At 40.1% G+C, this 12,724-nt stretch overlaps 1 protein-coding gene across 1 annotated transcript; it reads left to right on the forward strand.

The window, feature by feature from the left end:
- The first annotated feature begins 473 nt into the window (after positions 1-473).
- On the forward strand, positions 474-8,522 carry LOC132073554 (sulfotransferase 6B1-like). Its single transcript, XM_059472651.1, has 6 exons — positions 474-618; positions 1,444-1,628; positions 2,679-2,805; positions 5,002-5,096; positions 6,107-6,293; positions 8,404-8,522. The coding sequence occupies exons 1-6, from the start codon at positions 474-476 to the stop codon at positions 8,520-8,522; spliced, it is 858 nt and encodes a 285-aa protein (XP_059328634.1).
- Positions 8,523-12,724: the final 4,202 nt, after the last annotated feature.

The following is a 12,724-nucleotide window of genomic DNA, read 5'->3' on the forward strand; positions in this document are numbered from 1 at the left end:
AAAAAATTTCATTCACATAAAAAAGACATTGTTTCTCTAAAAATCAACATTATTTTAAGATGCAGCTTTTTCCTTGGAAGGTAAGATTATTTTCCAGCAAAATATAACTTACAGAATAATAATATTCAGCATATTTTAATGTAATGTTAATTGCCATTATTTTTCACAATTAAATTTTTACCATTACTTCATTTCTTTATCTGGAGAGCCAATAAATGACAAATGGGATGCATTTTTCATGACTCAGCATTTTGGTTATTTATTAAGTTAGCTCTAATATTTCAGTTGCCTTTATCAACTACCTGAAAAAACAAATCAATATCTGATAGGGCATTACAGCAAGGTATATAAGCATGAGGTTTGTGCTGCTCAGTCTCGGTTTGTCACTTCCAGCCACCTGACTAAGAAGTGACATTTAAATCTTCCTCCTATCCCTGTTATCTGATTTGCAGGAACCCAAGACTTAAGCAACCATGTCCAGCTCAGGCGAGGCAGAGCTCCTGCACACATTTAAGGGCATTCCCTTTACCACCAGGTCTTCTCCAGAGCTTTTAAAATCCTTAGATACTTTTGATGCTAGAGAAGATGATGTCCTTTTGGTTTCCTATCCCAAATCTGGTAAGTTCTCATTTTCAATGTTAATTGCAAGAAGTCTTGATTTTGTGTTTCATGTTCTCTGCTTAAACTACTTCGAAATGTCTGTGTGAAAGAAACAGGAAAGGATGTTTAAGTATGTGAATGTATTATTCTGTCAGTATATTTCATACTGTCAATATTCTGTCAATATTTCATATTACAAGAAATATGGGTCATTTCCAAAAATTTGGATTCTGTAATTGAAAACAATCTCAGGTGTTTTCATGTTGGAAAACAAATATATATTCCTGACCTCTAAGCAAAATCTGTACTTGAAAGATTTTCTTGAGGACTTTCTACATTGAATTATGAGCAAGTCAAGAATTGCATGAAGTTATTTGTGTGCCTCTTGGCTGTAGATTTATTAATTTCTTATCCTCTCTCCACCCACCTCTCTTGGACAGAGAAGCACACATGCAGGGGGAGCTCAATCAATACTTTCAGAAATATACAGACTCAAGTTATTGTAAGGAAAAAAAAAAAACCCAAACAAACAGGTTATTCTAAAATAAATTATAAAAACAATTTAGCCACCTCTCAGCTGACAGCAGTTTGTATAATGGAATGGTTTTGGTACCAATCTCAGAGTTACTTTGTAATTCAGATATAGCCCTAATTTTTTCAGTGTTTATATATTTGGAGCCAATGGGATTATTTAGTCATGTAAAGTTTCTTGAATCTGTAGATTAGAAATAGAACTTGTTCACTGGCAAGGTGTTTCTGTATGAAAAATGCATGTTTCACAGTAATAAATACTCATCCTTTTTTTATTGTTTGTTTTATTTACTTTATATTCCTCTTCTGTAGGCACTCACTGGCTTGCAGGAGTTATAACAAAGCTTTACGATACTCAAGTCACAGTAACATCTCCCATTGAACTTGGAGACATTTCCCGACTGGAGGAGCTGAATAAACTCTCATCAAAGAGAATCATCCCAACACACTTAGACTATAACATGTTGCCTCCAAATTTTAAGAATAAGAAATGCAAGGTAAGGCAAAAATGATATCAAAGCAGTAAAATATGTAGAAAGTCTACTCGGAATCTATTTTGTCCTGTTGATCCTTAGTAATTTTTGAATGATTCACAGTTTTAGAAGTGTTTTGCTGTGAATTTTGGAGACACAGCTGACCACCAGTTGAAAGCAGCAGGAGCAGAGACTTGGACTGGTGACTGAGTTCTGCTCCTGCCCCACTGCTCCCATGGGGTGATTTTTACACCAGGCACCACACAAAATAGGACATCAACATCTTTCGATCAAAAGTCTCTCATTACTAATTGGGGTGTTCTCATGACCTCATTTCCTACTCTCTTAGAAAATCTTGGCTACTTACAGGCTCCTCTGGGAGTAAAAGAACTCTGACCCTCCTGCTGGAGCTTTCTGAAGAGCCCATAAAGGCGTTGGGCAAACAGAGCAGAAATGAGATGAGGGAGGCAGATTCAGAGCACAGTTTTGAGTTCATAGAATCACAGAATCACCTGGATTGGAAAAGACCTTAAAGATCATCTTGTTCCAATCCCCATGCAATGGGCAGGGACACCTACTAAACCAGTTCCTCCTATGCTAATGTGGGAGATTTAAAAAATGAGCTCTGGGTCTCAGATTTTATATTCAAAGTCAAAAATTTCAGGATCACTCAGATCCAGATTTTTGGGACAAAGCTGATTTGAGTAAAAGGCCAAAATTTACATTTTGCAGCTGTCCTTTGGATGTTAATTAGTAAATACTTTCATGTGTGAGATATATGAGATAATATGCTGACTCAAGGTTAAAGTTAACACAGGCTCTTTCATAAAACATAAGACATTATCCAGCCAGGGCAAACACACCTCTGTCCACATGGAATTGTTTGCTAATCACTATGGACTCCTTACTAAGCAGAGATTTCTAATTTAATGGCATGGTCACCGAAGGAGGAATTCTAAAAGAAAGGGTTTTGACACTGCAAACTGCCTATGACAATGCTCTATTTACACACAGAGCTTGTCTTAAATAAAGAGAGGATATTATCATTAATAACTACATTTTCTTCATTTGTAGATGATCTACATCAGCAGAAATCCAAAAGACACTGCAGTTTCCATGTTTCATTACTACAGAGATAACCCAAACCTTCCCACTGTAGACAGCTGGACTGCTTTCTTTGACCTGTTCTTAAAAGGCAATGGTAAGGTTAAATGCTTTCTCTTTGCAGTTCACGTTAGTTTGTTATGCACAGAATGACTGAAGAAATTTGAACAGTGTGAAAACTCCTTATTGAACTCCTTATTCATATGGTGTTGGTGGGGATAAATCCTAATGCCAAGCTAAACAAGAGCAAATAATAGGATGCTCTCTTCAGCCCTGCAAGGAGTAATTCTGAGAAGCAGCTGCATCATTCCAGCACAGCTCTTTGCAGGTTTTTGCTGCTCTTTGCTGCCCTGGGCGAGCAGGGCTGTGGCTGGTGACAGAGCATGTGAGGGGACTGTCACCAGGCTGCAGGGACAGCTGTGACTGCAGGTCTGGTGTCTTCTCCAGGCTGGGAGACAGCCCTGGGCAGCCCAACAAAGAAGCCTGGACATGTTCCTATAGCCCTTCTGCACACCTCTCCCTGATGTGCTGTCTCAGAAATGGAGTCCAAAGACCAAGGACAAGAGGGAGATTTTTCAGGAGTGGTGGGATGGCAGCTGGCAACAGGACCTTGTTCACATTTTCCACTCCCATATTTAGTGTTTTATTACTCCTTTGAGGACATGTGTCACCACAGTGATGATAACAGCAATAATGATTGATTACCTTGAAAACCCCAAAAGAAAAGTGCTCCTGCAGTCATCACAGACTCACATCAGAGCTCCAGGAGTCAATCTGTTTACTGCCTCCTCCAGGCTTTGGCTCAGATCTGGTGTTCTGAGTCCAGAGCAGCCCTAAGGCACATGCTTCAGTGATTTGCAGGATCTTGGCTTGTTTGGTATCAACTCTGAATATACAATAGTGATAAAAAAAAGAAAGAGGATTCTATTCAAGGCCAGGCTGGATGGGGCTCTGAGCAACCTGCTCTGGTAGAAGGTGTCCCTGCCCATGGCAGGGGAGCTGGAACTAAATGGTCTTTAAGGTCCCTTCCAATCTGAAGCATTCTGTGCTTCTATGATTTTAAAGCATGTCCTATTTCCCCATAAATTATTGGCCACCTTCTATTTTCTGAGTGCTTATGTGTGGCTTAAATAGATAACTATGTTGGTTAAAGAGAAATTTAGGTAAGAGGTGATGTGGAGGGAAAGGTGGTCATTTTTGCTCCTAGTAGAAACATTTCAAGGTTGTGCTGCTTGATCCAAATCCTGCAGTAGTCTTGCAGAGTTAATATCAGTTCAAAACAAGGGTTAGGACACACAGGGGCAACTGTAATGAACTCCCTGGAGTCTCCAAGTCTCTCCTGAAGCCACCAGGATTGTGCTATCATTGGCCACATCCCCAGAGCAGCTGGCCAGGGGAGCAGGGTCTAATTGCACACTGTGGAGCACACATGCCTTGCACTTAGAAACTGCCTTATGTGCTGGAGATGGCTCCAGACTGGAGCATTCAGTTTAATTATAGCTATTAATTATTAATTACAACTCATAGTTTGTGACCAAAATGATGACCATTACAAGATTAGAATTTTCTGCTGGTGGTGGTTATAAAGCAAAGTCACAGTTCTGGAGAATCCTTGCTGGGCTTTCTCTGTTCAAGCCTCTTCTCAGCCCTGCAAGAGGTTTTCATCTTGCCTTTGAAATGGAGAGGTCAGAATTTTGGTTTTTAAAGGAGCTGAAATTTAGCTGTTTTCCCATGGCTCAGCAAATGGAGCATTCAGACAAAACAAATCAGCTACAAACCCTTCTATCTGTGTCACTGGCTGAATGAGGCATTTGCATGAGTTCTTTAAGTAATTCTTCTTCAGCATTTAAAAATTATACAGATTCCCTTCTGCTGGGATGAAAGAGAGGTAACAACTGTGTGCTCCATTTGCCGGCCGGCTCATTTCATCTCCTGCTGAGGTGATCAGATCTCTGTGACCACAGACATGCAGCAGTCATCTGTGAGATGCTCACATCTTGTTAGGCCAGTACATTTTACTTCATTATTGGCCTTTCCTTAGATCTGGAGCCTGCTTCCACTACAGAATCATATCTCAGAATAGTATCTGGCATAAAAACAAATTCCAACAAGAGTGGAAACCTCTTTGGAAGTTACTTTTGTAAATTTGCATCGCTTGAACTGCAGTCACAAAGAACTACAAGTGTTTTAGAGGATTATAGATACAAATTATACCCCTAAATGTGTGAGCTAGCATCACAGTTATTTATGAATAAAGTTTTTCTGGATCTCTTTACATGGGTTTTCCTTTCAGTTGTCTGTGGATCCTGGTTTGATCATTTCCTAAGCTGGGAAGAACATGAAGATGAGAAAAATATCCTCTTTTTGTTCTATGAAGACATGAAGAAGGTAAATATGCTCTCTGCTCTTGGTGCAAAAGGCATTACTTGTAAATTAGCATCATTAAAACGTCAAAGAAGAAGTTATAAGGAAAAAGGAGAAAGAAGGAAAATGTGAATATCTATCTTTGGGCATATTTTTTATTTGCATGGAATTTAGTATTAACTAAATAATTCTGACTACACAAGTTATATAAACATGAAATCTTGTGAGAGTTGCATTTCTTAGATGCAGGAATAGGACTCATATTAGACAATTTTCCTCAGGCTCAGGCAGAACTTTAAGTTGCCCTTTTTTTGTCCTATGGAAAGACCAAGCAAGGACATCTATTGAGGATCACACATTAATTTGCTATGTTTGACATTTCAGGTGAAATTTTCAGAAAGTGATGTAAGGCAACAGAACTACTCACATTTGGAACTTGTGTTCCCAATAAAAAAGAAAATTAGAGGCTGGAGGGGTAGGGAAAAATTTCACTTTTTAAAAAAAGAATAAGTAAAATGTCAGCATACCTTAGCTTTCAGAGAATAAATTTTTAGGTGAATAGAAAACATTTTCTAGTGTCTCCATGAAAATAGGTTTGTTCATTTTTTGGGAGAAAAAAATTTCAACTCCTAGGAATATAAACAAACCATTTTGGATGCTGAGTCACTTGTTAGATCTCTAGATACAGCATGTCCAATGAAACAAGCTACTTGGAGCTGGGCTCTGAGTATTCTATTTCCAGGGAAATAATTCTGAGACAGGAGAGCATTTTATCTGAAGTGGGAGATAAAATTGACAAAGTGACTGTGTGTGATATGCCATACTTATTTATTAATTTCTGTGAGTATGGCTAAGAGGGGAATCAGGTTTATTGCACCTGTCATGTGCACAATCCAATGACATATTTAGCCTTGCTTGAAAGCAAATAAATGTGTGACAAACTCATTTTATAATAAAAGGGATAATTTTCAAATCAGCTAAAAGTCTGATAATCAGCCCAGAAACATAAAAGCTGTATTTTTCTCATACCTCAGGATCTCCCTAAGGTTGTAAAGGAAATTACTCTGTTCCTGAATTTAAATGTCAGTGATGATGATATCCAAGACATCTGCAAGAAGTCCTCATTCTCAGAGATGAAGAATGACACAGAGAAGGAGAACAGCGACCCCAGTCACACCGTGTGTGCTCTGACATCCAACAGGAAGCTGATTTTCCGAAAAGGTAAATTCCTTTGTGCCTAGCACGGGAGAAGCAGTGGGAATCCAGACAAAGACTGCAGTGCAGCTCTTTCCTGGAGTCTTTGGGTCAGCCCTGGGAAGTGATGACAGGATTCTTTGACCTGAATCCCTATTAAAAATGACTTCCTAACTTCTCTAGCTGCAAATTCACATTTGTACTCGAGAAGCACAGAGGAATCTGAACTATAGCCTGACTAATATTGCTCTGTGGGAGCTGTGGAGCCAAAGGAAAGCCTCACCCAGAAATACTCTTTATCTGTCTTTTTTTTAATCTAAAAGTTGACCACCTCGGTGTTTTACAACGTCTCTGATATCACCTGCCAAGGTCACTTAGTTAACTAGAGTAAAAGAGAGCCAGACACATTCCTTCTGAATGAGTCTGCTCCTATCGCCCCTTATCTTACTGAAATATTCCTGAAGAAGGAATATGCTGACAACAACAACAACAGAATTGTCATAGGTAACTTCCAGACCTTGGAAAATTTTCCACAGTTCTTAGTTCAGATGTCATTTTAAAATACTCTCAGGAGCTGTTTTCTTGCTCCTGGCATTTCAGAACCTTCCACAGGTTTGGATAACAAGACAATCAAACCCACTGGTTTTTAAAATTATTTTGATTTAGTTAATTTTTGAACAACAACTGACAGTTTAAAACTAGGAGTTGTTTCAGTTAATAAACAGAGAAATACTACCTTCCATTAATTCACAATGGTTTTACCAGTCAGCAAAAACAAATGACAACATACTCAATAAAAAAGAAACAAAACAAAAAAAAGAGATGCATTTTTCTCAGTCAGTGAACTTGATAGCTATGATGAAAATGTTGAAAAATCCCAACATTTCCACATCCAAGTAGTTCCTTTGCTAATCCCAGACGTTTAGCTAGTTTCAGCCAGTTTACAGAGGAGTTATATGTATATATTTTGCTTTGGGCTCTCTTTTCCTGTCCTTTAGGACAGCATACTGAATGCTATTTTAGTCAGAAAATGAGATGATTATTTTAGTCAGGTTTGGGATCCAGAGTCTTTAGAAAATGCACATGGAGGGAAACTGTAAGCATTGTCTCATAAAAACGTATCAGTTTATAAAACTATTTCCTTTTTGCTTCAACTGGATAACAGTTGAAACACTTTTCTGATCACCAGTGTCCATGGCCACCCAGAAGTATTCAACTGCCCATTTAAGTAGCTGGACATCTCATCCATAAAAATTCCTAGAGATTAGGAGCAGGTATAAGGGTGGGATTAATTTGTCAGGCCATTCTGGGCTCCTTTTCTAGGAATCTTTTTTGTCAGTGGCTTTTGAGCTACCACTCATTTAATAAGTTTAGATGGTGACTACAATTTCCTGTAAAGGTCCCTTCCTACCTAAACTGTTTTATGAATTTATGAATTTTTTGACTATTTACAAGACCATCTAGTAGAGAGACTCTTTACAAGGGCCTGGTGTGACAGGGCAAGGGGGAATGGCTTCACACTGACAGAGAGTGGGTTTAGATTGGATATGAGGGAGAAATTCTTCACCTGTGAGGGTGCTGAGGCCCTGGCACAGGGTGCCCAGAGCAGCTGTGGCTGCCCCATCCCTGGCAGTGTCCAAGGCCAGGTTGGATGAGGCTCAGAGCAACCTGGGTTAGTGGAAGGTGTCCCTGCCCATGGCAGGGGGATGGAACTGGATGATCTCTAAGGTCCTTTTCAACCCAAACCATTTGTGATTCTACAATTTCTTCTACTGACTGTGAAAAAAAACCCAGGCAGAGACCTTTAACTACACTCAACTAAGGCATGGCATCTGCCCAGATCACCAGGAGCTCTAATTCCCCCTTGGAAAGCTGCTCTTCTTCCTCCACCACTTGTGTTGCTGGCACTAATCAGCTCTGAAGATGAGGGTTCATCAGCCTTCATGGATGATGATCCAGATCTTTCCACCAGAGTATCACTGGAACAATTACGATCCTGACCTACCACAGTGACTGTGGTTAAGAATATATTAATATCTGTGCCAACTGCAACATCAACAAAACCAGGCTATTTTAAAATAATTTTCTGCTCCACATATTGCTCACTTCACTGTTCTTTCTGTTCCTGCTTTCCTAGGTGCTGTTGGTGATTGGAAGAACTACTTCACTCCAAAGCAGAATATTAGGTTTCAGGAGATATTTAACGAGAAAATGAAACTCAGCAAGATGGCAAACAGTTTCATCTATGAGTACTGAGTCCCTGTGAAGAACAATATCCAGTTATCAACAAACATGCACAAACCAGTTGGTGGGAAGTTCTGAATGGGTGTTCCCATGAGTTTATAATTCTGCCAGTAGGAAGGATGGGTAAACATGGGTTCTTGAGAACAGATAAGTCCTGACACAGTGCCAGAGCTGAACTCAGTTCTCAGAGGGCAGGTGTACGTGGTTTCAGAGTCAGGTGTCAGACCTTGGTTTGACAACCAAATCTACTTTGTCATTTATTTATTTTCTTTGCTCCAAGGGGATATAAACAGACTTCGTAAACCTGAATAAAGAATTTTACCCAAGATAATATGAAGAGAAAAACAAATGACAAACTTGCAAGAAACTGAATGTATAAGAAATCTAAAAACACATCATAAGAAAATTACCAAAAATTTGACCCCAGACTTGCTCCTTCTGTAATAGACCATGATTTGGAAGTGCCTATCTTATTGGACATTGCTATTGATAATTAAGTTGAAAACTGCAGCATTTGAAGATCTGAAGTTTGTTTACAGAAGTGTTTCTTTTTTTCCTTTTCTTTTCTAACACTATATAGTTCTTTGATGTAACTTATTTCTGGATTAGGTACCAGAGAGTCATTGTGTTTTAAATACAACTGATACAAATCCAAATAAATTTCAGTGCCACATGTTGAGCAACCGTAAATGTGTTTATTTTCCATGTGATTTTCTTCCTGCAAAATTCCTGTTTCCAGTGTTTTGATGAGAAGTATTTTACGTCCCACTCCTTGAGCAACAAAACCAAACCACAGCTCAGAGACGGCTTAATCCAAACAGCACTTATTTATTTACTCTGCCCTGATAAACAGATTTTCCAAGAATCAGCTGTCTGTGTCCACATCTCAGGGAGTGTTCTACCAAGCCACACGGCTTCAAGGCAGAACACAGTTCCTGTGTGTGAGAGAAGCTCCTCTCCTGGGTGTGTTGTTTCTGAGGTACAGAAACAACCTTGATTCATCAACACTCATCTCCCTCCAGCCACAAACTTCACACTTGCCAGGCAGCCACTTCATTTCATACCTGCTTTGTGCAAGCTGGCATCAACACCTACTGATTTTGCAACTGCATAAAGACACAGAAGTTATGGTGCTGAGGAGAGCGGGAGAAAAGCCTGTGTGCAGTCCTTTGCCATTTACCAACTCAACACAACCTGAGGGAGATGATGCCCTGCTCTATACAAATAACCATTTGATGTATTACTTTACTCTTCTGACATTAAAATCACTCACTCTTCCCCTAGAATGCAACTGTTGCCCTCCTTTCAGGTGTTTTTCTTCCCCTATTAATAAGTGGCAAGAGATCAGCTGATGAAAATAATTGGACATTTTACTTAGAGACTTATTTTTTTCTGGCCATTTGAGTATGGGAAAAAAAGCCAGAGGGTCCTTGGGGAAATGAGGTTTGCAAGTGAGTTTAGCTGCACTAAGACTGCTGTAAGCAGTGTTTGTACCACACATTGTATGCACACAGAAAAAGGATTGTTTATATCAACATCATACTCACAATGTGGAACTGTGTGTGAAGGGACAGGATGAGGACTTGCCTTGTGGACCAAGGTAAGCTTGCTCAACTACTTAAACCTACCCATCAGCCAGGGAGGTAACGGTGTGCTGCTCAAAGTGCAGTTAGCTCTCTAGCTGCTTTGGGGGGATGAGGAATGAATCAGTTTACAGCATGGCCTACTGGCCAAATAAATGATTTACGTAGGTTAAAATTAACAAAAAAAAAAAAAAAAAAAGTTTCAGCAGGGCTTAATCAGAGCTAGGCCATGTGTCTCTGTGCTACCCAAGCAGCCTGGCTGGAGTAGCCCGAGCTCCCTTGCTGCTAGCAGGGGCAGCAGTTCAGAGGCACCGCAGGGCACTGGTCCAGTTTGCTCTCTACATTGCCATGCACTGCCTGCAAGTTTACCCCCAAATCCCCTTAAAACCTCTTGACTTCCATAATAAATCAAATGTCTGCTTTGTTTGAGCAAAGTGCTTCAAGTGTTGATACACTGATGTGGCAAGCCAAGACCAGGGCCTGTTTGTGAGTTATCAGAACTACTGCCCATAAATCAGTTCAGACTCCAGGTGGAGATAAGTGTAGCTCCTTAAGGTCCTTTAAGAGGCAGCATTCAGAGAATGGAATTGATCCAAAGGTAGATCATAATAAATATATTCAGGAAAACTTAAAAGTTCATTAAGTGACATGAATGGGAGTGTTTTATATTTGTCTAAATCGGGTAAAGGGCCGTGAGGGGAATGAGGAGAAGCTGAGGCCACTTGGTTCTGTTCAGACTGAGGGGAGGCCTCGCTGCAGCCTCGTGAGGGAAGGGGAGGGGCAGGCCCTGATCTCTGCTCTGTGTGACCAGGGACTGGACACAGGGAATGGCTGGAGCTGGGTCAGGGAGGGTCAGGGTGGATATCAGGGAAAGGTTCTTCCCCAGAGGGTGCTGGGGCACTGAACAGGCTCCCCAGGAATGGTCACAGCCCCAAGGCTGCCAGAGCTCCAGGAGTGTTTGCACAGCGCTCTCAGGGATGCACAGGGTGGGATTGCCGGGGGGGTCTGTGCAGGGCCAGGAGCTGCACTCCTAATCCTGAGGAGTCCCTTCTAACTCAGCTTATTCTGTGATTCTGAAGTACTTCACCCCATTTGGAAGCTTTTTAGAGCAAGCGTTATCTGATGAATAGAAACACTTCTGCTGGGCCTCACTGCTCAGGAGGATCAGTGAGTGGTGACTGATCCCCTCCCAACCTGAGTCTGAACTGCTGTGCACAGAGTGTAACCAGGAAAAAAAAGGTGGAACAGTAAAAACAAAATCCTACATGGATTACTACTACTGTAGTAGCAATAAACAGGCTACTGTACCCACTGTACTAGCCATAAATAGGTGTGCAGCTATACCTTCAGATAAAAGTTACAGCCCTGGAGAGACTATTTCCATGTTTAATACAAGAGTAGTCATAACTAGTCCAGATATATTTCAATTTAGGCCAGAAACTTGTCTGCAAAGCATGTGAACAATCAGGAAAACATGGTATTTTCCAGAATGTTCTCCAAACCCCTGAGGACGTTTTGGCAGGGAACTTCCACAGCAATTTACTGTATCTCTAACTACAGATAATAATGATCACTGATTCATCCAAGGTACCTGTACTCTTACATAATTCTGCATGTACTTTTGCCCTATTTTCCTTAATTTTTAAAGATTAGATTAGTCCTATTGATGATAGTAATGCCATGTTCTTCTGCTCACTGTATCAGAGCTACACACTGACATAGAATGAACCACTAACATACATTGTGAAAAAGAAATAAAATGCAGTTGGGTATTTCTTGCACAAGAAATAGGAAGAAGACTCCAAAGTTCAGAACCAGAACTCTATCTATTGTCAGATTCATGAAATACATGGCCTAAACCTGTTGTAAGTATTCTGAGGTTCATTAAATGTCTGTAATCCATGTCCAGCTCTGGAAATCCATGAGCTGCAAATGTGCTGAGGCCACAGAAAAACTGGAAAGCACCACTAAATACAACATGGTAAATTTGTATTCCTCAGGCCTTTCCATGGCTTCCCATCTTTAATTTTACAGATATTTTAACACAACTCCCTTCAGTCCAAAGTGAAGAAATCTGGTTTGGCTACTGCTGTGACTGAACCTGATTCTTGTCTTACATCATCCATTTTATCCTCCCACATTTACTCCCTTTGGAGTGCTACAGCCTTTTCAATACAAAATAAACAAAACATGCAGTATTCAAGATACAGACAAACCACTGAATTATACAGTGGATTATTTTTATCCTATTTGCTAGATATTCTTTTTCTAATAATTTATGTTTTTTTCAACTGCTAGCACACACTTCAAACCACTAGATACTTTTCTGAATTATAACTGCTCTGTGAAAATGGATATTTTAACACTTATGTTAGGATTGTTTTTCAGTTAAGCTCAGCATATTTTATATACACCTCAGTTTCACCAGGCCCTCTCTTTGCTAACCTGAATAATTTGGTATCATTACCTTCACATTGCTCACTGCTCATTCTCTTTCATGCCTCTCCCACAGAATGGGGAATGCTCTATTAAACCAGAGCCACATCCATAAACGTACCTAGAATCACAAAAGGGGACAGACCAACCTGTCCCAGAACGGGGAGAGAGAAAAACAAACCCACCATCCAAAGA

This window comes from Ammospiza nelsoni, chromosome 5 (genome assembly GCF_027579445.1).
Source record: "Ammospiza nelsoni isolate bAmmNel1 chromosome 5, bAmmNel1.pri, whole genome shotgun sequence".
Taxonomy (NCBI): domain Eukaryota; kingdom Metazoa; phylum Chordata; class Aves; order Passeriformes; family Passerellidae; genus Ammospiza; species Ammospiza nelsoni.